The 26,291-nt window shown below is 45.7% G+C and overlaps 1 protein-coding gene across 9 annotated transcripts in view; it reads right to left on the bottom strand.

Annotated features, from left to right (window-relative positions):
- The window catches only part of SCMH1 (Scm polycomb group protein homolog 1), a 149,957-nt gene that overhangs the window by 37,217 nt on the left and 86,449 nt on the right, over positions 1–26,291 (bottom strand). For 7 of the 9 annotated variants that reach the window (XM_019489037.2, XM_006259451.4, XM_014605108.3 and 4 more), the window contains 4 exons: positions 15,186–15,418; positions 12,664–12,790; positions 4,522–4,722; positions 2,552–2,737 (listed from right to left, as the gene is read on the bottom strand). In XM_019489037.2, coding sequence (XP_019344582.1) covers positions 2,552–2,737; positions 4,522–4,722; positions 12,664–12,790; positions 15,186–15,418 — 747 coding nt within the window. The remainder of the gene's footprint in view (positions 1–2,551; positions 2,738–4,521; positions 4,723–12,663; positions 12,791–15,185; positions 15,419–26,291) is intronic. The other 2 variants (XM_059729653.1, XM_019489050.2) reach the window with 2 other exon arrangements.

Below are 26,291 nucleotides of genomic sequence, written 5' to 3'. Positions count from 1 at the left end.
GGAGAAGCTCAAGAGAGTCCAGAGGAGAGCCACGCACATGATCAGAGGCCAAGAGAGCACGCCACATGAGGAGAGGCTGAGAGGCACAGGACTCTTTTAACTTGGCTAAGCGTAAGCTCAGGGGGGACTTGGTGGCAACCTGTAAGTAGATCAGGGTGTTCATCAGGACCTGGGAGAACATCTGTTCACCAGGGCTCCCCCAGGGAAAAAACAGTCTAATGGTCATAAACTGCTGGAAGATCATTTTAGACTAGACATAAGGAAGAACTTCTTTACCATCCAAGTATTCAGAGTCTGGAATAGACTCCCCCCAGAAGTGGTGCAAGCACCTACTCTGGACACATTCAAGATGCACTTGGACGATTATCTTGCTGGGGTCCTCTGACCCCAGCTGACTTCCTGCCCTTGGGTAGGGCGCTGGACCAGATGATCTCATGAGGTCCGTTCCAGCCCTAATGTCTATGAAATCTATACAATCCATTCTAAAGTCAATTTCTCTCTGTTTCTGAGTAGCAAGTAAAGAAGCCTTGGGCACCATATTTTAAAAAGAATGTAAACATCTTGGCTGTCCAGACGCAGTACAGGGGAAAGCAAGCTGTACAGGGGAAGACTGAAAGAAGTAGTATGTAGAAAAGGAGATTAAGGGGAGGATATCAGCTTTCAAATATCATAAAAGCTGCTGTAAAGAAGTTGAAGGAACACTGCAGTAAAGGCAATTTAAATTAAGTCTCAGAAAAAAAATTCCAACTGTACGAACAATCAGAAAATAGACCAACCAGCCTAGAAAAGTTGTAAAATCTTCTTCACTGGATGAAAGACTTATATGAAAAGACAAGATAGTTATCTAACTTGGATGATTATAGAATAGAAATCCTACATCTGTGCAGGGAGTTGAATTAGATTAGTCTTGCAGTCCCTTCCAACCCTGTGACTCTCTGACCAGGTTACCAATGTGTCTCAGTGTACTGTTTCTGTCTTCTCTGGTGTCCAATTTAATATGTTAATTTCAGTTACATGCCATCTACTTAGACATTTAATAAAGACCACCAGATCCCACACCAATGGCTACGCTCCTCTTTAGATGTTGGAACAGGATACATCCGGAGGGTGGCCATGACACCCCCTGATGGCTGCCTTAATCCTGCCTTGCTCACAGTTCAGCCCCTCAGGGTCTCACCCTGCTGCCTCATCTGCCATGCCTCAATGTTAAAAATAAGGAGGGGAGCTTTGGCTCCTCTCTCTCTATATACACGGTTCTTCTCTTGGCCTCATTGTAACCCGTCTAGTTTGGGTTCTGGCCTTGCCACCCACAGTCTCTCAGTCTTGGAGCTTTAACCCTTCTGGCCCTAATCACCTCGAAGGCTAAATTTGTGGCCTCTGTCCTCCCCTACAGCCATGTCCATGCCTCACAGATGTTATTTTATCCAGTTTGGTCTTCCTGTACAGGTCTCAGCTCTCTTGGCTTTAGCTCCCCTTTATGCTGGCTGTAGGCTTCCAGCCCTGGACCACTTGCTTGGGCTTGGCTTTCTCTGCCTCAGCCCTTGCCTTTGCTTCACTCTCCAGGCCCCAGGCCCTGTCTCACATGGCCCCAGCCCTCTGGCAACCCTGGCCCAGGCAAGGCCACTCACAGTGCAGTCTGACAATCAGTCAGTTTTTAGAAAGTGAACTTGGTTTCACTTTTGTTGAGCAAACTAGTCAGCCACTTTGGAGAGTTTGGGCACAGAGACAAGATGGCCAATCAACAACAAGCTTTTTCAGATATACAAAGGGTGAGCCAGAGTCTTATTTCCTTTCTTCACTGACGGGAATCTGCAGACACAAAGTCAATCTGTGCCACTCACCCTGTGGTAGCTCTCATTTGGCAGTTACCCCTCCTGAGTTGTTACAATTTAGTCCTTGGTGTAATATGTTTTGTTCTCTTGAGGGTTCACCACTTCAGCCTAAGGGATACTTTACCACCTTGTAACTGTTGCACGCAGTGATATAAACCAGCTTGCCTTGAGTGCCTCACTTAAGCACAATGGGACAAGCCATGCAAAAAGAAACATGATTTACTTGCGAGTAGTACTCCCGAAGCAGAGTTCCAGGCCCTAGATGCAGGCTGAGCTTCCAAAGCTGGCACCAGAGGTTAGGTGTGCTTTCTACAGGAACAAGAGTTACAGCCATGCTGGACATTTAGTTACACCTTCAGTCTACATACTGCATGTTTCAACTTTTCTCTAGGCAAAGTGTCTAATCCCTAATTGGATATATTTCCTAGATCAGGTTACATGTTTTATACTAGCAACAAGGGAGGGAATAAGGTAAAAAGGAAGACAGACAGAGAGACACTAAGAATGAATGAACCTACAGTCCGAAAACACAGAATCTTTAATCCTAAGTGAGGACATTCCATATAGCATGTGAGTGATGTCAGCTGATATGCAACAAACCCCACAGACAGGGCTCTGCAATTTGCACCACTGTTGTCTCTGAGCTGAAGAGTAAAACTTGGGTTAGGACACAGTGAATTAATAGGACCCCTGAATGCCTCCCCAGCCCCAACTCCTACCTGGTAAATACCTGTCGTGGTCGTACTCGTGGGAGTGCTGCATGTGGTTATTCTGAGTGAAAGGCTGGTTTCCAAAGAGGTTGTCGCTCCGCAGGTTGTGGCAAAGTTTCTCAAGGAAGCGGAGGACGTAGGTGATGCTATTTACTGCTGGCAGGTTCAGAGTGTGCTGTTCCCGATCAAACACAGCTAGAGACAAACAAACACAGCTAAGCTTGTAAGCCCCCCCCTCCTCTGCCATACACACGCGCACACACACACACATACACACACACAGAAAGGCAGGAGGCCACACCTGGGGTTGCACAGCCAGTTCTGTATCTTGGCATCACTGGGTTAGACTAAAGCAAACAAAAGCCACTGCTTTCTCCTGGCAAATACTATGGAGTTCTCTTCCCTTGGACAGGCCAGAACCAGTTTGCTGCACCCAGCACTGAGTGTGAATTGGCTGTACATGGAAAGCTTAAAGGTGAACTGCAAGAAAAGCAAAGTACAATCCGTGCCCCTTGTACCTGGAATAAACATGGTCTTGAAATACGAAAGGAGAAAAGAAGGGGGGAGGGGGGAGCAATGGGGGTGAACAGCTTCAGGAATTTTCTTCTGGTTTTTTTTGTATTTGAAATACTAAAATTCCTACCGCTCTAACCCTCACCACTTCCTTCTGCTTCTGGAGGACTGACAATCTTTGGAAGGTCAGAAGCAAAACAATGTAGCTGCAGGGTGGAACATGAACTGCAGCTCTCCTATTCTAAGACAAGACAGAACACTGCTATCCCCTCTAGCTGAGGTGGGAGGGCTGCCAAGAAGAAAACTCTGAGCTAAGTCACCCACTAAGTGTTGTCATTTCAGCTATCCAAACACTACACAAGAAAGAATAAACGGAAGTCTTTGGTTTAACTGGAACACTCTGTGCACTCTCTAACCCTTGCCTCTACATTCAAGAGCAGAGTAGTGGTTTTGCAAGAGAAAAGGTATAAAGGTGGGGGTGAAGGCAAGCATTGTTGGTAGCATGGAGGTGAGGAGAAAGAGGCAAAATAATGCTAAGCTAGTAAAAAGCCCACATCAGATATGGTAAAGAAGGGGAGTCAGTGAAAGGAGCTGATTAGTCAGAGATTTGTATGGTTCCTGGACTTGAAACATGGTGAAGCTGCACTTGTAAAGGGAAGAGAGAAGAATTTACACTTAGCAGCATATTGTGTTAGACCTGTGGAAATCTCCCTGTTCTGCCTCACCAGGACTCATGTTGACATTTTCAAGCACAGAGAGAGGTAGCTAGCTATGTTAGTCTGAAGTGAGGCAAAAGGCAGGATTGATTTGTACCTTATATTCTAACTAAATCAGAGATGCATATCATAAGGTTTTGTGAGTCCAAGCTCACTTCATCAGCATCTGGAGCAGAACACAGTTAACAGGCTTGAATGCCAGGAATCAGTCTGGGGCTAAATATTTCTTCTGTTCACTTACAGACGGAGGAAACAGATGGCATCACACAAAAGGAGCTACAACATAAAGAAGGCTGAAGGGTGACCTTGCAAGAACCAAGAACTGGATTATAATCTCAGGTCTGCCTCTAATTAGTTGTGCAGCTTTCGATAAACTGCTTTATATCTGTGTTTCAGTTTCCTCATCTGTAAAATGGGGAAACTATTTATAACATTTACTGCACAGGGACACTAGGTGACCAAACAGTACTGTCTGAAAAGGACACGTGGTGGCTGGTGGGTAGGTCTGTGGAAGTACATGCACAAACATGCTACATACTCTACCTTTGGCTGAAGGAAGGATTCTCACCTATTTAGACATTATACGGTATCACTGATCAGGGCTGAAAACCCTCAACTCTTGCACAGAGGTCCCTCCAACTGAGACCATAATGAAGCTGTGCTTCAAAAGGAAAGGGTTCCCACTGAGAGAGTTTTCCTAATAAGGATAGCTCTGAAAGCAAGGAAGGGGAGAAAAGTCTTGGTTCTTACCTGAAATTACTTCTCCCCCATGGCCTTGCTTCAGAAAAGAGAAGACAGTTTTCTGATGATAAGCGCAGTCAATGCAGGCCTGTACTGCCTGCTGCAGAACAACAGAAGCCCGAGCTGGTCCAAAATGGTCAGGCAGCTGTTGAACTTTCTTCTTGTCCAGGTGAGGCCCCGTGCTGCCATTCTTGTTCAAGTAAATGCAAACTACAAAAGCAATAAAAATGCTGGCCATTAACTGGTGAGAGATGCCACTTAGAAGAGCAAAAAACAGATCCTCAAAAGCAGATATGCTATTTTTTCAATCCTCAGCATCCTACCAGACCTAGATCTTCATACTATTAAAGTTCTCACTGAGGGGGTGAGCCAAATGAATCCAACAGGCTGCAGATTAACACCTATAACAGCATCAGTTATAGCTAAAGGAAGCTCACCCTTCAAATACACAATGCTGATTCCGGTCTCTCTTGCAATGAACTTCCAAGCCAAGCTAGTGTTTCATTCATAACCTTGGTGCACAGGTTCCAACAATGCAGGGTGTGGCAGGGGTTTGCACAGTGACATGCTGGTAATTGGGTGAGTGGCTGAGCCTAAGGGAGTTTCATACATATCTCCCACTGAATCTCTAAGGGAGTTAGAACCCAGGTCCCTCAGTTTTCTGAATACCTGGCCAGATGTGCTGTGGAGGGAGGGGAAGTTACCCATTCCCTATCCTGTACTTGAAAGAATCCAAAATCCCGAGTTCACTTCAGACTCTCTTTTCTGAATTTAGTTTAGTCACAAGTCAAAGCTGTGTTATAAACATTGTTTTGACTCTTCTCAAGTTACTTTGACCTTTCTCTTTTTTGCCCAGTTAGCTAGTTCTGGAGGAAGGAATTCTGTTATTATTTATGTGCCTAAGTGACAGTTACCCAGCTTTTGACATTTCTGCAGTTTGCAATTCTATTCCATGTGCAATGTGGACATGTAAACAGACACAGGACTACTGAGCACGTTCAGTCAGCTGCATACTTCTGTATGTGTGAACACAGTGTAACACGGGGCTCAGGCACTGCTGACCGGCTAGCCAGAGCAGCTGGGAGCCCCATCCAGCGAAAGGAAAGGGGGGTGGGGCAGGGGACTGCAGGTTGGGAGTTAGGTGCCCTGGGGGGGCCATGGGGGCTATGAATCAGGAATGATGGGCACCAGCAGACTGGTGGGGGGGCGGTCCTGTGGGTTGGGACTGAGGGGCACCAGCATGGGCAGGACACCAACATATCAGGGCTGCTCATCACCACAAAGCAGTGAAGGGGGACAAGCACAGCTGGACTCCATATCCTGGTGAGTGAAGGGGGCAGGGGGACCTCTGTTTTTTCCTGATAAAAAACCAAAATCAAACACAAAAATATATAGTTATTTAGAATTTATTTTCTTGTAATGACTGTGTTCAACTGATACACACACACACACACACACACTAGTGGCAGAAAAACAGATTTGGGGTTTTTAATTCAGAGAATTTTAGATTTTTAAACAGAGAAACCCTGGATCCCTGATAATAACTGACCTGTGTCTGGTTAGAACCCTGTGCTGGGAAGTCAGAGAGCGCAAGGTTCAACCCCTCTCTGGGTGAAGGGGACCCAGTAACCATTAAGACAGCCTGGAAGCTGTTTAAAAATACTAATATCATATTAGAGGCCCAGGAAAATTGAAAAGGGTATCAAATGGTCTAATAAAACCCCTGCACGGTTTAACTGAAGAGTTAAGGAAGCTACCCAAGACAAAAAGGCATCATTCAAAAAAATAAAAGGGATGCCCAAACAAGGAAAAGAAGAAAGCATAAAAACTCTGGGAGGTCAAATATGAATATGAAATAAGGCAGATAAAAAAGAATTTGGAGCATTTTGCAAAAGATACTCAATAATAAAAACTTTAAAAAATAGATTTGAAGCAGGAAACCAGCAAGAGAATCACTGGGACCATTAAATGACCATGGTGAAAAAGGTACACTCAGGAGTGATAAGACCATAGCAGGGAAGCTAAATGAAACTTTTTCCCTTGGTTTTACTGAAGAAGATATTGAAGGAATTCCCAGATCAGATCTTTCTAGTAGGTAGACTTGAAGAGTTGGATCACACTGAAGTGACAATAGAACAGGGTCAGGAAACATTTTTGGGCAAAGTGCCCAACAACCCTGCAACCTGGACTTTGAAGATGTTGGCATGCCAGGGGCAGACATCAGAAAGCCGTGAAGGATCCAATTCTTGTTGCGGCAGTGCGGCCCATCATGCTCCCTGAGGCAGACCCTGGTGCAGCTGCTTGCAGGCTTGCAGCTACCTGCTGTAAGCAGCACAGGTCTGGGCAGGCCCCTGCACCCACCATTGAGCCCAAGCTGCTTGCAACAGGGTTTGCCACCTACTGTGACCAGCCTGGCCACTGGACAGGCCCCTGCTGGCTGCCATGGAGCTCAGGCTGCTTGCAGCAGGCAGATGCAAGTGGCTATACTGGGGTTCAGGGCCTTGGCCCAGCTCTGTGGCAGTGGCTGCACACGCACCTTGGAGTGCATAGTGGAGAAGGGGCCTGGGGCAGCCACCATGGAGGTCCAGCTGCTCACAGCAGGTGGTGAGCAGTCTGCAAACAGCTGCACTGGGGTCCAGAGCCCTGACCCAGCTCTGTGGCAGTGGTGGATAAACGCATGCTTTGGGATGCATGGCAGGGAAGGGGCCTGGTACAGTGCAACCCTGGCCCAGGCCCCTTCCCCTGCTGTGCACCCTAAGATGTGCACGCAGCTGCCACCACCATGGACCCCAGCTGGAGCTCTGGATCCCAGTGCAGGTTCTGGCCAGCTGCTGCCTGCCATGGCGCTGGGGCTGCTCACAGCAGGGCTTGCAGCCTCCCTGCCACATGCTGCAAGCAGCCCAGGCTCCATGGCTGGTGGTAGCTGCCCAGAGCCTGGCCTGGCTGTGGCATGCTGAGCAAAATGGCCTCACATGCCATGCTTTGGTAACGCATGCCAGGGAGGTTGTCAACCCCACTGGGGTGTCACCACTGGAGCCTCCACATGCTCCCTACCCCACGCAGGTGGAGGCTCCAATGGCAACACCAGAGGAGGAGGAGGAAGGTAAGCAGCATGCTGCCATCCCAAAGAGGAGGTGCAAGGTGGTGGTAGGGGACTCCCTCCTGCGGGACACCGAGGGTCCCCTCTGCTGTCCGGACCCCCTAGCCCAGGAGGTCTGCTGCTCTCTGTGGTCCACATCAGAGATGTTGCAGCAAGGATCCCCAGGCTAGTCCAGCCCTGTGATTACTACCCCATGCTCCTCATTCACGTGGGAGCAAATGATACGGCCAGAAGTAATCCAGACTGGATCATGAGCAACTAGAGGGCTCTGGGGGCTGGGCTCAAGAGGTCAGGGACCCAGGTAGTCATTTCTTCTGTACTCCCAGTTGCAGGCCATGGTCTGAGAAGGGAAGGCTGCATCGAGGAAGTCAACCAACAACTCCGACAGTGGTGTCACCAAGAGGGCTTCAGCTTCCTCAGGGACAGAGGACTTCTGGAGCTTGCCTGGGGACCAACATGCAAGAAAGCTCTGTAGATGGGGACACTACGAAAACCAGTCCTGAGAGAACTGCGGGAACTGCCCTCCCTCAGCATGACAGGAAGCCGAGGGTCTCAACAGGAGGACTCAGACTCAGGTGCCCATACACCAATACGAGGAGAGTGAGGAACAAGCAGGAGGAGATAGCCCTCCTTCTCTCCGGTGGGCAGCATGATTTAGTAGGGATTACAGACAACTGGTGGGACTCCTCACATGATTGGAGTGCAGCCATGGAGGGCTACACCTTGCATAGAAGGGACCAAGTTGGGAAGAAAGGTGGAGGTGTAGCTTTCTATGTGAAGGAGCAATACAGCTCCCTGGAGGCTGACATCAGCTCCAAAAAAGAGCGGCTTGAAACCCTCTAGGTCAAGCTGCTGGGGGGGGAAAGTGGAGAGAGAGATCCAACTGTAGGCATATACTACAGGCCACCAAATCAAGGGGACGAACTCGATCTAGAGTTTGCCCGAGAACTGACAGAGGCTGTGCATGCACAGGATATTGTCATCATGGGCAACTTCAATTATCCTGACATCTCTTAGGAGGAATGCTTGGCCAAGTTGGACTGGTCGCATTCCTTCCTGACCTGCATTGAAGAGCTCTTCATGGCTCAAGAGGTGCATGGGCCAGCCAGAAGCAATGCTCTCCTAGACTTGGTCCTAGCCAAAGGAGACCACTTGGTGGCCAAGTTAAAAACAGAGGGTAGCCTGGGTGACAGTGACCATGAAACCATCTAGTTCACTGTCCATTGCAAGGCAGACAAATCAACAAAAAGGGCTGAAGTCTTGAACTTCAAAAATGCAAATTTCAACAAGCTCAGGTCACTAGTAGGGCAAATGCTGTGGGACCAGGGACCGAAGGCAAAAGGTATTCACGAAGAGTGGTCGCTCCTTAAGGACATGATCCTTGAAGCACAAAGGAAGTCCATTCCCATGCGGAGAAAAGGTAGCAGAAGGGCTAGGAAGCCCTTCTGGCTAAACAGGGAAATCACAGTCCTCCTTAGAAAGAAGAAAGAGGCTTAAAAACAATGGAAGGTGGTGGGGACAGTCCCCAAGGAGGACTATACAGCAATGGCTTGCACTTGTAGGGAACAAATTAAAAAGGCTAAGGCGACGACTGCTCAACAACTTGGGACAGCTGGTTACTGACACTTGAGAAAACTGAACTCCTGAATGACTACTTTGCCTCAGTATTTCACCGGGCCAAGGGGAAAGTCATGTTGGATAGGGTACAGAAAAAGCAGGGCAGAAATGGCTGCCTTCCTACTGTAGCCGTAGAACTGGTGTGTGATCAATTAAAACAATTAGACATATATAATTCCACAGGACCAGATGAACTCCATCCGAGGGTGCTGAAGGAGCTAGCCAGCATCATCGTAGAGCCCCTGGCGAAACTGTTCCAAAACTTGTGGTGCTCCAGAGAGGTCCCTGAGGATGGGAAGGGAGCCAATGTTGTGCCCATCTTCAAGAAGCGGAGGAGGGAGGATCTGGGTAACTACAGGCCAATTAGCCTAACTTCTATCCCAGGGAAAATCCTGGAAAAATTAATTAAGGAATCTATGTGCGATAGGCTTGCAGAAGATAGGATTCTGAATGACAGCCAGCATGGCTTCATCAAGGGCAGGTCTTGTCTTACCAACCTCATCTGCTTTTACGATCAGGTAACTAGCCACTTGTATAAGACAGAAGTGGTGGATATTCTATATCTTAACTTCCAAAAAGTCTTTGATCTGATATCCCATGATGTTCCCATGAGAAAATTGGAAGATAGCGGGCTTAACTGTGAGACGGTTAGGTGGGTCTGAAGCTGGCTGCGGGGCAGGACCCAAAGAGTCCTAATGAACAGATGTGTCATCCTGGCTAGAAGTGGGCAGCGGTGTCCTGCATGGGTAGGTGTTTGGTCCTGTACTTTTCAATATCTCTATCAATGATTTGGATGAGGAGGTGAAGAGCTCATTGGCCAAGTTTGCAGATGACACCAAGTTATGGGGAAGCGTGGTCACGCTTAGGCTAAAGATATAAATGGATCTAGACAGGCTAGCAAGTTGGGCAAGTCAGAACCAGATGAAGTTCAACGTCAAGAAATGCTAAGTGCTCCACCTGGGGATGAACAATCCCTGCACAACTACAGGCTTCGCAACATCAACCTGACCAGCACTACGAATGAAAGAGACCTGGGGTTAATAATAGACCACAACATGAATATGAGCTGGCACTGTGACTCTGTTGCCAGCAGGGCATATAATACTGTGGCATGCATCTCCAACAAGACCAAGCAACTGATTCTTTTGCTCTACTTGGCACTGGTGAGACTCCAACTGGAATACTGCATCCAGTTCTGGGTGCCGCACTTTAACAAGGACATGGTAAAACTTGAGAGAGTCCAGAGAAGGGCCACTTGTATGATAAGAGGCTTGCATAGCAAGCCATACAAGGAAAGGCTGAGGGACATGGGACTCTTCAGCCTGAAAAAGAGAAGGCTGAGAAGGGACTTGGTAGCAGCTTACTGCTATGTCAGGGGAGTACATCAGGGGCTCGGTGAACAACTGTTCACCAGGGTACCCTTGGAGAAAACCAGTAGTAATGGCCACAAACTCCTGGAAGACCGTTTCAGGCTCAATACAGGAAACATTTCTTCACAGTTAGGGTGTACAGACTGTGAAAAAAGCTCCCTCCAGGGGTGGTGCAATTGCCTACCCTGGAAATCTTCAAGAGGAGACTGGACAGTCACCTTGCTGGTGCAGCGGGCTGGACCTAATGATTTTCCAAGGTCCCTTCCAGCCTTACAATTTATGACTTTATGACCCCTGGGATACAATTTTTAAAATAAATCAATAAATTAAACACTAATAAGTTACCAAGACCAGATGGCATTCACCCAATTCTTCTGAAGAAATTCAAATGTGAAATTGCAGAACTATGGCAATAGTATGTAGGCTATTGTTACAAACAGCCTCTGTGCCAGATGACTAGCAAGTTGCCAACATAACACCTATCTTCATAAAGGCTCCAGAGGCAACCCTAGAAACTACAGACTATTGGGTCTCAATTTCATTCCTGGCAAGTTGGTAGAATCTATAAACAGAATAAAATCAGCAGTCACATGGACAAACATGATCAGCTGGGGAAGGGTATGCATGCTTTTATAAAGGGAAATCCTGCCTTGCCAATCTGCTTGAGTTCTTTGAGGGTGTTAACAGGCATGTGGACAAGGGGAGGCAGGGCCTAGTGGACAATGTGTTTGGACTGTCAGAGAACTTTCAACAAGGTCCCGCATCCATGGTTTTAAAAAAATGGAGTTGTCATGGGACTGGAGGAAAGGTTTTTTTCATGGATTAAGAGCAGGTTAAACATAAAGGAAGTAAAAGGTGGGCTAAAAGGAGATGTCACATTTCAGGAAGGAGGGAGGTCAAAAGTGGGTTCTGCAGGCCCAGTTTTGTTCAACATTTTCATCAATGACCTGGAAATGGGAGTTCACAGTGAAATCTCCAAGTTTGCAGATGATATTAAATTATTCCTGTAGTTAAATCCCAAGCTGATGGAGAACAGCTGCAGAAAGATCTCACCCAGAATGAGTGGGCAAAAAATTGCAGCTGAATGTCACTGTTGACAAGTGCAGGGTAATGCACTCGAGAAAAAATAAGCTCAACTATATATACCCAATGTTGGGTTCTAAACTAAGCGAGACATCTTGGAGTCACTGTAGATAGTTCTTTAAACAAAGAATATAACCTCAGTGTGTAGCAGCAACCAAAAAAAAAAGACAAAATGTTGGGCATCACTACAAATGGAAAACAAAATGGAAAACATCATCATGTCACTATACAAATCTGTAGTGCACCTACATCTTGAATACTGTGTGCAGCTCTGGACTCTACATCTCAAAAGGGATGTAGTAGAATTAGAAAAGGTATCCAGAAGGGCAACCAAGATGAGCAGGGGTATGAAACAGCTGCCATATCAGGAGAGACTAAACATGCTAAGCATTTTTAGTTTGGGAAGGAGAAGGTTGAGGTGAGGGGAGATACAATAGAAATCTATAACATTATGAAGGGTGCAGAAGAAAGTGAACAGGGAACTGGTATTCACTAAGTCCCAGAATATTAAAACTAGGGAACACCCCCTGAAATTAGTCAGAGAAAGGTTTAATATTAGAAAGCACATTTTATGCAGCAGATAGTTAATTTGTGGAACTCACTGTCACAGAAGGGTGCAGGGACAGATAATACAACCAGGTTAAAAAAATAAAGTAGACAAATTCATGGATGACAGGTCTATTAATAGCTATCAAACAACTGAGAGTCCTCCCTCCTGCCTGCTTGTGTGCTTGAAAAAGGTGCAGCTCAATAAATATAGCCATACCGGGGAGCTGAGATGAGACAAAAGGGATTGGGAACCTCTGGTTCTTTTTCTTGTCTAGTTATCTCCTGCTTTAGGTCACTCCTGTTTTGTATTTACAACGCTTGCCACCTTGTCTGGAAATCTGGCTGGGTCTGTTAGCTGTATTTTTTTTTTGGTTTCCTCCACAAATGCATTAATTATATTATCTCTGAAAGTGGGTGACCCAAAGCCTTTACCTGTGGGGGCCTGCATAGCAGAGCTGGGGATTGTGGCAGCATCCTGGGGCACAGTGCTTGTGTCCGGTTCTGGGGTGCTGGTGGTTGGGGAAGTGGGTGCTGGATTCAGCAAAGTCCGAGGCTTCCTCTGCAGAAAGAGATAGGGAAAAGTCTCCCGTTTCGCTTACTATTCCCTCCTTCCCAACCAGCCACCCTAATACCCTCTTTCTCATGTCCATTGGGCAGGGCTGTGATTGGACATGGCAATTTTTTCATGGTGATGGGAGAGATTCAACATCTGTAACATTTCATGTACTTGTGTCCATTCTGCAGATCACCAACAATATAGTAATGCTAAGGCTGTGCACGAGAGCCCCTGCCTGAACCTCCAGGATAGAACACCACATAGCCTAGGTGGGATATATATAATGGGTGGAAGAGGTGGTTTCTTCCTATTTCTCCAGCCCACTGAAATATGCCTTTGGCTATGGAAAAAAATAACTTTTAACTGTTTTAAAAGAGGAGAGGAGAGTTACCACCTGGGAACCTAAATTGGTGGTTACGCTCTAACTTCTACCTCTGCATGCTACTGTTGGGATGCAAGTGAGTTAATCACTATACTGTTAACCTTGAATGAAACAGGTTTGAAAGAGCAATGGTTTTGCTATACTTGTACCTCTACAAAACCATACAGAGGTAAACTTATACTAGTACCAACTGATACTCCTGCTCACACTAATACCACACTCTCCCATTCTAAGGACATTTTATATGCTCCTGAGAGTTTACAAACAAGGTTACCTTGGCAAACCCATCATATCCAACTGTCGTACCTTCCCTGAAGAGCTATCAGGATTCAAAGAAACCATTCTGAAAACCACCTGTCACCCAAAGAGCAAATTTTTACAAGACACAAATGATAACTCAGCAAGATCCAGAATATCAACCACCTCCCCAAAAAGGTCATACTTGCAACTATGGATGTCATCAACCCATACACTAAAACATCACACCATGAAGACACATACGCCTGCCTGAAATAACTACAAGAACATGGGCTATATACATATTTAAAGTGACATATTGCATAAACCATCCATTTCATCCTCACCCACAATGACTTTACTTTTAAGAACCAGCACTTCCTCCAAACAATGGGCACCATGATGGCTTTGCAATATACCATCCTCTTCATGAGCCACTTGGAGGAGTATTTTTTAGAAAACTGCATCACCAAGCCTGCACTATATCTGCATTCCACAACAGAAGTTCGGCACACAAAACCAGTTTATATCCATAACAGAACAGAAGTTCAGCACACAGACTGGTTTAACAATTGTGAAACCCGGTCTAAGATTTGATCCCTTCCCCCCGCACCTCCCAGTTAAACATGCGTTCTCTTCACTACCAATATAAAAACTACACCACTTGCAGAAGACTGCAACTTAGACTGATTCTACCTCAGGCTTTTTGAACGTCTGCACCGAGCCAAAAATAAAAAGAACCAACTGACCACACACCATAGTTGTCCGTTACTGTCCCGCACTTGAACTGACAAGAAGGATAATCAAACAATTACAGCCTATACTTGAAAAGGACTAGACCTGAATGATCACAAAAAAATCCTGAACCCCCCCCCCCCCCCCCAAAAAAAAAAAAATAGATAAAAGGACAGAGATGCATGATCACCAGTAGGAGAACACTTTCCACAGAACCACCATTGCCTTTCTGACCTAAAAATTCTTATGCTCAAGGGAAATTTATAAGGCACCTTCAAAAGATGAGCCTGGGAACAAATATTCATTAGCTTACTGGAAACTGAGAAGCAGAGACTAAACACAGACATTGACTTTATGGCTCATTATAATCCACTTGATCCCAGCTAACCTCTCTGCAATCCACAGGTGGTAACGACTCCCTCATAAGGTCTTATTTTTCCACCTACTAGGTTATCCTTCCTACTGAATTTCTCTTGTTTGTTAGCTACCCAATAATGTCTCTTTTATCCTATTTTTGTTTATATATGGAGCTTTCCATACGCCTTTGCTCTATCTGTTCTATTATTTTGAGATGTGTCTGCGTTTTTCTCAGATTTGAGGAAGGGTACATCTTGCCTGAAAGCTTCTCTCCATCTCTCTCCCAACTATGCAGTTGGTCCAATAAAAGATATCACCCACAAAAATCCTTAGTATTGGATACCCATACAATTTTAGCATTTGTATGTACCCATTGAAGACCACCTGGCTCTAAAGTGAGCTGCTATGGCCCCTATGGTCAAGGCATACTCCCGGAGGGTACTTCCTGGCAGCAGCATACATGAACCTGTATGAGATAGAGCTTACTTACTCTACTCCCATTTCCTAAAGGCCTGAGAAACAAAGTAAAGGATATTCCCAGCCATGCACCCTACCCCAGTAGCCTTAGGGCTGGTAGCTACTGTACATGAATGCCAAAGCACAGCTACTTTCCACCCCATGTACATGCATGCAACACACTTCATTTACTCATGATTAGACAGACAGACAGACACTCTTGTTGCCTACCTTACTGCCAGGCTTTGGTCCCCTCTTTTTTGGGAATTTCAAAGGCTCCACTGACTTGGAGGGAGCAGGTATGGGGTGATGGATCAGAGCTTTGGGCGTCCGACCTCGCTTCTTCCCTGTTTTGCGACGCCTTTGCCCGGATTGACCCCCCAAAATGCTTTTTGTGCTACTGTGCATGCTGGATTTCTCAGAGCTCACTTCAGATGCAGGTAATGGGCTCTTTGGGATCACAACTGCAATAAAAAGCGAGAAGGCAACCATAATATACCCAAGGATACAATGGAGTAGTAATCTTACAAACAGCTGAGAATCAGAATGGCTTCCATGCCTGTCAACTCATCCCTACTGCCACAACAATTAACACTCCACAAATCCCCACAATAAAACCATCAGAATTCATGGAACATACTCAGGCCTAACCCAGAATGTGGTCAGCATATCAGATGTCCTCATGGAAAATATGAAAGTGAAACCAAATGAAAACTATAGACCAGAATGAATGATCACAGAAAATAAGATAAAGGACAGAAAGAAGAGAAAACAGCTAGGACATTTTTTCACAGAATAATCACTCCTTGTCCAACCTCTTAGTTCCTGTGCTCAAGGGAAATTTACAAAACATGTTCAAAAATTGAGCCTGGGAACAACAATTCAATAGTTGGTTAGACACTAATAAACCAGGGTCTTAACATAGACCAGGGGTGTCAAAGATCTTGTGGGTTGGATCCAGCCCATGCAGCCTTGTCTTGTCCCCAATGCTGCCCCTGGGTCTCAGCTGACCCACATGCCACTGAACTGGCACCTTTTCCAGAATCCACACTACACATGGCACATTCTCCAGGACCTATGCCACATGTAGCACCTGCCCCAGCCAGTCCAAGATCCATGCTGCATGGACTTGCTGGGATGGATGCTGTGTATAGCATGGATCCCAGGCTGCCTGGACCAGATGCTATGTGTGGTGCATAACTCAGAACAACACTGTATGTGGTGCCCATTCTGGCCAGTCTGGGCTCCACTATCTTTCCCCTCCTGCTGCCAGTCTCGGACATATGCTCCATATGGTGCAGTCCTGGACTGGGCTGGGGGTGGGAGTGGAGGATGCATCACAAATGCTGGATCTGGTATGGGGAGTGGGGGAAGAAGCAGGGGATTTTTGGGCCAGATCAAGCCTGGCACAACTCATTCAGCCCATGGGGCCAGAAAAGTTTGATACAGACAATGATTAAAAGGTCCATTATAATGTACAAGATCTCTGAATTTACAGACTATATAGCAACCCTCCTGAATGATACTACATCTCTCTTAAGTGTTGGCTACCTGATAAATTATTTTATATCCTGTTTTGTTTACATATGGAGTTTTACATAAGATCTTGTTCCATCTGCTATTTAGCTCTGCTGGGCCTGCTTCTTGAATTCCAGAGACCCAAGGAAGGGTACTGTGAGACCCCAAAGTTTGTCTAAGTCTAGTTTCAACCATGCTGTTGGTCCCATAAAAGATCCCACCCACAAACATTTATTCCATCTCTAAATTATGCCTAATCAAGATAGCACCAACTTTCACTATGTTCTAATCACAGGTGCCACAAATGGCAAGAGCAGTTTTGTGTGTGGCATGCAGCAGTTCACAGGGGGATCAGGGAGTATGGTGGGAGATAGGGAAGGGAGCAGAAAGCAAAACATCAGATTGGGCAAGGAGCACAGGAATGGGAGTAGAAAGCAGAGCAGCAGATCAGGCAGGGAGCACAGGGGTGGGAGCAGAAAGTACAGCTGCAAATCAGGCAGGGGAAGGGATCAAAGTCACTTTGGGAGGGAGCAGGGTTAATTTGTGGCACGCCTACCAAAAATGTTGGTCCCCACTGCTCTATTCAAAGAGCTCAGATGTAAGCATAAAGATATTTTTAGCTGTCACACAGGAAACCCAATGTTCTGATGCCCAGTTCAGTGCCTTAGCCTCAGGAAATTTCAGTACAGGTTAAATGGGCCACTCAGTACACTGTCTGGGATGGTCAACTTTCTAGTCCTAGCATCTTCCTGCAAGTTAACTGCTCTCTAAAACTTTCATTTCATGACACAAGCAGTGGTCTGTCCTGGAGCCCAAAACATTTCAAACAGGAGAGCTAGCAGGGACTTGCTTAGCAGTTAAAGGCAGTGCTCTTTTGGAAATCCCCTTTCTAGCATTTCAAAGAAAAAAGTACAACTCATAATACAGCTTAACTGACTGATAAACTACAGCTGGAAGATGCAACCTTCCTTTATCCTTAGGGATGGGGTCTATATCCTCAAAGGGTTATCTCATTTCAGAATGAAAATGACACACACTCAAGGAACTGCTGGACCTAAATGAAATAACAGTTGCCTGTGGCTGGCAGATGCAGTCCATTCCCACTTTAAGCTCTCCATGCTGCAATTTCAGACTGCTACTAGACTCAAAACATAACTCTCCCTGTGTACCTACTTAGTATAGTGGTTCTCAAACTTCTCAGACTCACAGGACTCCTCCACAAGTTTAAAAAAATGGTAATATCCCCAGTTAAGCACCACTGTTGTGCTCAACTTACAACAGTGCTTCTCACCAGACTGCTGTTGCAATATTTTTTACCGCGACACTACATCTGACCACCACCAAGCTTCCAACTGGAGTGGAGACTCCTTCTAAATCTTCCATAATCTCATCTCTTCTGTCAAGTATTCCAGTTGCACAATTCATTATTAATTCTGTAATAGGACTGCTGCCTTTAGAATCATAGAAAACTAGGGTTGGAAGGGACCTCACGAGGTCATCTAGTCCAGCTCCCTGTTCAAAGCAGGACCATCCCCAACTGGATCATTCCAGCCAGAGCTTTATCAAGGTGGGCTTTTAAAAACCTCTAAGGATGGAGATTCCACCTCCTCTCTAGGGATGTTTATACAAGATGCTTTACTGAGCAACAGAGCAAATTACTACGTATTAAACATCACTGTCTACACATGCAGGCCCTTACTGCACAGTAATTTGCTCTACTCAGCAGTTAATTTGCTACCAACAAATGCAAATAGTGAATTAACTGCCAAATAATTACTGTGCAGTAAGGCCTGTGTAGACGGCTGACTGGGAGCAAATTTGCTCCTTGTCAGCTGGGCAGCAGGGAATGGGAGGTAGCTCCCTGCCCCCTGGAGCTGCCTGCTGCTCGGGTGGGCTCCACCACGGGAGGCTGGGTGGAGACGATGCCCCCTCATTCCAACAGCAGGGAGCTCCCTGCCCCTGCTCTGTGATCATGGAGTGGGAGCAGGGAGATTGTTCCCTGCCCCCACTCCACAATTACAGAGCTGAAGCTGAGAGGAGAAATCTCCCAGCCTTCACTGTGTGATGGCAGAGCTAGGGCAGGTAGTTCCCTGCTCAGCCTAGAGATGGCTGGGACCTGCCCCTGACAGGGACAGTTCGTGGCCAGCCCTGGGCTACGAAATCTGCATGTGCAGCCTGGAGCTGGCTAGGGACTGTCCCATTTCAGGCAGTCCCCCAGCAAGCTCCAGGCTGCACATGCAGACTTCCCCACACAGCCTAGAACTGTTCTGGTCAGGGACCGGTCAGTAAATTACTCTGGAGTAAACCCATCCAGCAGCCTTTACACATGTAAACACACCCTAAGTAACTCATTCCACTGCATCACCACCCTCCTAGTGAGAAACCTTTCCTAATATCCAACCTAAACTTCCTTGCTGCAACTTGAGACCATTGGCTCCTTATTCACTTATCTACCACCACTGAGAACAGTCCAGCTCCATCCTCTTTGGAACCAACCTTCAGGTAGTTGAAGGCTGCTATTTAATCCCCTCAGTCTTCTCTTCTGCAGACTAAATAAACCCAGTTCCCTCAGCCTCTTCTCAGAAGACATGTGCTCCAGCTCCCAACCCATTTTTGTTGCTCTCCTCTGGACTCTCTCCAATTTGTCCACATCTTTTCTATACCGGGGGGCCCAAAACTGGACACAATGCTCAAGTTGTGGCCTCACCAGTGCAGAATAGAGGGGAATAATCACTTCCCTCGTCCTTCTGGCAGTGCTGTCTCATATGTCCATTTCTCTCAAAAACGTATCTCCCATTCTTAAAAAATCCCTTTGCATAAAATGTTCTTCTTTGATCTAATCCACAAACTTCCCTCTTCATTTACATTTGTCCCAAGGACTCACTTCTTTGAGAACATCTCTATAAAACTGGCTAATCAATTCATATTTCTCACAGGTATGCTACTCATCTACCAGTTAGGGAAAACTTTAATGGGTTGAACTTAAAATAAAAGGAAAGTTTGAAATAGTTTTTTAAGGAATGTACTATATGGCTAGCATTAGGCCAACGGTTCTCACCCTTTTGGGATTCAAGGCACTCCTTCATATGTTTGTGAATTGACTGGCACCCACTTAAAAAGCTAATTTATATATTACAGCACTTACCCTTCTTGCAGAGGGGCTGGGCAACAGGGATAAGCCAGACAGGAACAAGTCTGAGACTGCACTTATATCTTATGTCCTCACACCTCAGTGGCACCCCTTAAAGGATCTGGTGGCATCCCAGTGTGTTGTCATAACCTGGGTGAGAATCACTACAATAAACAGACCACTTTGCTTGCATACAAACCCACCAGTCTTCACACTGGTCTCTGTGCATTTAGACTACACCTTCTGGCAGCAGGGTCTATCCATTCTTCTGTGTTTGGGAAATATCTATTATGACACAAATATGGGAGCCTACCTCATCCACATTTTTTTTACAATGATTACATTTGAAGAAAACTGGAAAACATCTGAGTATGTTTGTTTGTTTTCTGGGTTTTTTTTGATCATCTATATAGTGGAAATAAAAACAACAGCAGACAAGGATCAGAGGAATTAGCAATCTGGAATGCAGGAAGTGTAGGGCCCCAGGGATAGGGCCTTCAAGACCACTCCACCAAAAAGGAAAAGGAAAATAGTGGTGGTTTATGACCCCCTTGGGCGGGAGAAAGAAACACTGATTTGTTGTCCAGATTTGGAGGCCCAGGAGGTGTGCTGTTTGCCTAGAGCCCATATTCAGCGTGTCACAGAAAGACTGCCAGAGCTCATTCATCCCTCAGACCACTTCCCTTTCCTGCTCACCCATATAGGCACCACGGGTATTGCCAGGAATGACACCAAGCAGATCAGAGAAGACTACAAGGCTTTGCCAGGAGAATGAAAGAGAGAGGAGATTATGTGGTATTCACATCAATCTTCCTGTGAAAAGTAAGGGCCCAGGCAAGGACCATGACTCCTATAAAAAGCCTAAGGCCATCTCACCCACATTCATCAAAATTTCCAGTTTTTCCCATACACATTTCTACAATTAAGTCATGTTGTAACTACACATATGGACAGCACACTTAGAGTCAAAGCAAAAAGCTGAATGTAACCCTTATCTCACATCAGTGATACAGTATTAACCTGAATCTGTTGCAGAACCAAGGAGCCATCATAAAGAATTCAGAACTGCTTTAGCTGCCTTTTTTTATTTTTTTAAACAAAGGCAAAAATATCCTTTCCTGGCTATTGTATCCATGTGGAATATGGAAATGACATACAGCAATGACAATCTGGCACTTAACAGTTACAATTAATAGAATCCCATACAAAATTTTGTTTTAAGATACGTCGCTGGCACTATCCAGAACTCTAGCCAACACTAGCAAACAGCTTTTTTTAAATTATTAATTTTCTTCAATCTCATCTAAGCCTAAAGAAGATAAAACTAGGGGTGCACTGATAAAGATTTTCCTGGCTGATACTGATAGCTGACGATTAACCAATCATATTGGCCAACGCCAATCTGATAGCTGATATTTAGAAAGGGTACAAGGCATTTTAAACTACTGACAAAACCTTTTTGTTTTGTTTTTACCATTTACAACACATGCGCTCACACGTGCACGCCTCCTGCCTGCTCCAGTCCCCAATGAGGAAGGCGGTGACCGCCTTATTCCCATGCATATCATCTCCTTGCCCACAGTTCCTACCCTCAGCCTCACTATCTGCACAACCCGTGTTGCTGTCCTGGATGGGTGGGGTGGACCCTCACATGGCGAGCAGCAACAGGCATGTTTGGAGCCCCAGAGCACGCCACTGCCTCAGTGCCAGCGGGCCTAGTGCAACCAAGCTCCCGCGGCTGCTAGGGCGAAGCTGCTTTTGCACAGGTGCCCAGAGGAGCAGAATGTCCACTGCATGGCACCGCACCCTGCCTGTGCGCAGCCTATCTCCATGGCAGCCCCAGCACTCAGGCCCCTGCGGCGCGCATGGCATTGCCATGGCAGTGGCAGCAGCAAGAGGAGGAGCTGGTAACAGTCCTTTTCTTGTTGAGTGTGACGTCCTGTGACACTCTCCAGAACCCCATCCCTCTCCTGCTGCTCACCAGGACTTGTAGTCTCCTGCGTGCTCGGGCACTGAACTAGGCTCACCAGGGTGCTCCAGGCATATGGTCATCATTATTGGCTACAACAACCAAAAAAAGCTGATAGCCAATAACTGAGTTGGTCTAATAAAAGATATTGGATTTACCCAAAGAACATTGCCTGCCAATAGCCGAGAACATCATTTTTCTATTTACTAATGCCGATCCAAGTGCCAGCTGTTATATCCATGCACTCCTAGATAAAACCCAAGGTCTTTGTGGTCCTACTGTACAATGCAATATAAGTGAGAAAGTATGGAGAAGAAAATGTAAATAGAGAAAGTTTTCCTATTTATATTCCTTTTGTACTAGTAGTAGGCAACTGCCTGTCTCACGAGACAATTAGGCTGAATAAGACATCAGCTTGCTGAATGCAATCCTCGCTTGAAATATAAAGTGAAGCTGGAGTGACTTCTCCAGGGCACAAAAGTCTGGACAATATATATGGAGACACTGAGCTGCCCACACACCAGTGTCCCCCTCTCAGTCCTGCTGGTTCTTTGTAATGCATCAGCCATTACTAGGGATCTGGGTTTTCCATTTGCCATAGAAAAACATGAAAAAATGTGGCTTTTCTGGGGGATGGTGGGTGCTGGTTCCCCGCCTCTGCGTGCACTTCCAGGAGGTATATGCCCCCCCAAATTTGTGTGGGGTGGATGTGAACTGCCCACTCTGGGCTTGGGGCTCCCCACCCTGTTGCCCTCCCCCTGGGGCTTCTGTGGCTTAGTGGGTGGGACCCAGTGTGGGAGGGCAGAGCAGGGTAGGGAGGCTGTGCTACTGCCAGGAGCCCCATGCCCACCCCACAGCAGCAGGGACGGTGGTGTAGAGTTGTGCCCCCAGCTGCTGCCAGGTGAGTAGGGAGTGCCTTGCTATGGGGGCGCAGAGGTCCCAGCAGTGGCATCAAGCCTCCCTGCCCTACTTTGCCCTCCCTTGCTGGATCTTGCCTGCTGGGCCACTGAGGTCCCCAGGGTGAGGTCAGTAGGGCAGGGAGCCCTAAGACCACAGCCACCAGCCCACATAACCTCCGCCCATGGGCTCCATTCTAGCTTTGCTGCCATGGGGGAGGGAAAGCTGGGCTCTGCTCCAGCCACAGCAGCCACCACCAGTAGGAGGGTCACCAGTAGGGCCAGAGGTCCGTAAGTAGGGAGTAAGGGGCACCAGCAGGGCTGGGGGGCTGTGGCTTGAGAGTGAAGGGCAATGGCATGGGCAAGGCACTGACATATCAGGGCTGCTCTGCATCACAAAGCAGAGAGGGAGGGGCATCCACAGCTGGACCTGTGTCCTGGTGAGTGAAGGGGGCAGGGGGAGCTGTACATTTTTACATGATAAAATTTACTGAATTTTACATTTAGCTGAATATTACATGATAAATGATACATGATAAATGATAGCTGAATTTTACACGATAATTTAGCTGAATTTTACATGATAAAAACCCAAAATGAAACAGCAAAATGTATAGGTGTTTAGAATTTTATTATAGTGACTGATGCACTGGTAGGCTTCCAAATTGCTTTACAACTGTAAATATATCAATAAAACACTGTGTTCAGCTCACACACACACACACACTTTGTAATTTTTAAACAGAGAAAACCAGGATCCCTGGCCATTACACAGTAAGCATTTACCAACAGTATCTGAAACTCCCATTATAAGCAATAATGCTATGTTCTCTGATGCCACCATGTGGTAATTGTTTGCCGTTGACTTTCTAATAATGACCTGTGTTTTGTGCCCCAAAATTTGAAAGAGTTTCTGCCAAAAAGTCCAAAAAGTTCACCCATTGTTATTTGCGGATCTTTCCATCTAAAGTGACTTTGAAAGAGCACTTTAGTGGGTTACTCCTTTCTGCTGCAAGTGCCAACGATTGGCAGACCTGTTCTGTCTTTGGTACTGAATGGTTGAGGGTCTGACACACACACGGTAGATTAGAGAGATACTCAGTTAGGATGAGCAAATTACCATGGATTTAACACAGACTGTGAAACAAAAAAAATTACTGAATCCCTGGCTAGATGTAAAGGCTCAAGCATGCTGCTCTGATAGGTTCTGTAATGGCAGAAAGTTCATTGTCAGACATGTGCTGAGCACCAAGACATGAAGTCTGCAATCCTAAAAATTCTTTTAGAGTAGAGTGCAGCATGAGTGGAAGCTACGTGTGGGTGTGAGTGAGGTTAAATCCTACATGCAGCTGTCATTACTGGGTTGCAGTAGGTAGTAAGTGTTCTATGCACTTAGCATAAAAGAAGGAAGGCAAAAAAGGGCTGAGCATAGCCAAGGAGTGTGGATGTATCTAAGGAGACAAAGTAGAAGTGTTGCTCTCAGAATCCTGGATTTTTAAGACCAGAAGAGTCTGTTACAATCATGAAGACTTTGGTTCTGCATAACTGAAGAGGGAAATTCACTCACTGATTTCTTTATCCAGCCTATAGCTTACAGCTGAACTAGAAGATCTTCCAGAAAGAGATGACCAGTCGTGACTTCTAAAAAATCCAAGGTGAAAGAGAACCCATCTCATTTCAGGGTCAGGCTGTGGCCTTAAACGTGGAGTCTCAGCCTGCCCAGCGCAGCCATTCATCCCGTTTTGCCACCACCTCAGCTGAAAATTGGGGTGGACAAAAGTGTTCAGAACCCCCTACCTGGGCCCAGGCACCCACCCAGTCCCTGCAATCAGAGTAGCCAGCCCGGGTCTGCTAATACTTTACCTCTTCCTATAAAAAGCTGTAACTGGAAGAGGAAGTGTCTGGGGGCAACAGGGCTCAACCTTGCACCCAGGCTGCTTTGCCCTCAGTTTGTGCTCCTAAAGGAAGGGTGGGCAATTATTTTGGCTGGTAGGCCACTTAATGAGTTTTGGTGAGCTGTCCAGGGACACACACAAAATCTTTCAGAAGATATCATTTTAACAAATTATAGATAAAAACATCATATATTAAAGATAAAACCATCTACTATAATATATTTTAATTTTATTAAAAAATATTTTTTGTTCTGATTTATGTCTTTTTTGAGTAGTGTATATAGAGTAGTGTATAGTGTAGACACTCTCCTGAACAGGAAGCCATGCAGTAGCACTCTCAGTAACACAAAACCAACATCCTCCAAGTTCCACCCAACCTGTTGATCACCTACTGACCTGGACTTACATGTGCAACTCTGCATCCGCTTTGGACAGATCAAGCATCTAGAGCACCTAATGAATAATATTTGCTAGAAATTAGAAGTGATTTCTTGATGATCTCTAAGGCTCAAAAAATGTACAAAAAATCCTACAACAGAAACTATGGACATTTCACTGTAAAATCCCCTGGTTTACACTATGGCTGCTCAGCTGGCACTTACTTTTTTTCTATTACTAAAATAAAATGATTTAAAAAAATGGTTTAAAGAAAAGCAAAACATGGCCAGCAACTGCTGAGTTTCGTTTCTCATATGAGTCTCATTTTTACTTGCATCAAGTTACATTCTCTAAACCGGAGGTAGGTAACCCCCAGCACGGGTACCAGAGCATGGCACGTGAAGGCATTCTGCTTGGTACACATGTCTCAGGGTGGATGCTGGGGAAGGGGCTGGGGCTGTGCTGCTACAATGAAGACTAGACTCCTCATGGCTCCCCCACTGTCTGTCACCTGGCACACCATACAAGTCCAGCTAGCAGGTGTTTTTGGTACTCTGCCCAAAAATACTGCCAATCCCTGCTCTAAACCATAATAAAAATTACACTACCAGCTATCAGATGAGTGCAGTTGGCAGCAAAATATAGCATAAGTCAAACAGCTTAGCACAGTGAAAGATAGGGTCAGGGATTACTTACAGAACCCAGATGTTTTCAGGTTGGCAGGGCTAAACGGGATGTGCCCCAGGGCAGCATTTCTCAGCCCATGGGTCGCAAGAATATAGGAAAGGGTTGCAAAGAAAAATGGATTCTCCTTTAAAGGAGAAAAACGTGGGAAAACATGGCTTTTCTCTTGCAGGATGGCAGCGTTCCAGCCTGGGTACTGGTACAAAAAAGGTTGAGAAACACTACCCTAGGGTACAGAAGGAACTGACTGAGGTAATATCAGAGCCATTGGTTATTTCCACACTGGAAATATTTCCATAGGATGTTTCCACATTGACAACTATTTTGTGAGATCTATCAGTTAGCCAGGTATTGTGGACTTTACTGATAATTTACATGGTAACTTTTAAAATCCATAATCTGGAAATCCAGATAAAACTCCTCACAAAAGTTTTAAGTACATTTCATATATGCATGCAGTTTTATCAACCAATCATATAACCTAAAAGTCTAAAATTGGCATATTTGATTTCAGACAAACCAAGCTGACTGGAATTAATCACATTCCTGTTGAATCTCATATCATGTTTTCCATTATTTTGCCTGAGGTCATGTCAGATTAACCAGTCTAGTTATTCAGCTCATCCTGTTTGCCCTTTTCAAGTACTGATTGACACAACATTGGCACACTTCTTCAGGTTTCTGAAATTTCCTCAATATTGCAAGTTTTAATAAAAGGCAAAATCAATGAGCCAGAGATTGCCTCAGTCAGCTCTTTTAGGACTCTTGGGAGCAAAGTTTTTAGCTTGTTGATTTAAAAAATACTTATCAGTATATGTTGTTTAACATCCCCTTTGGAATCACATTGACAAGAAATGTTTAAGCATC

This window comes from Alligator mississippiensis, chromosome 6 (genome assembly GCF_030867095.1).
Source record: "Alligator mississippiensis isolate rAllMis1 chromosome 6, rAllMis1, whole genome shotgun sequence".
NCBI lineage: Eukaryota > Metazoa > Chordata > Crocodylia > Alligatoridae > Alligator > Alligator mississippiensis.
The sequence above is the reverse complement of the archived record's forward strand: the minus strand, read 5'-3'. Positions and strand labels throughout refer to the sequence as shown.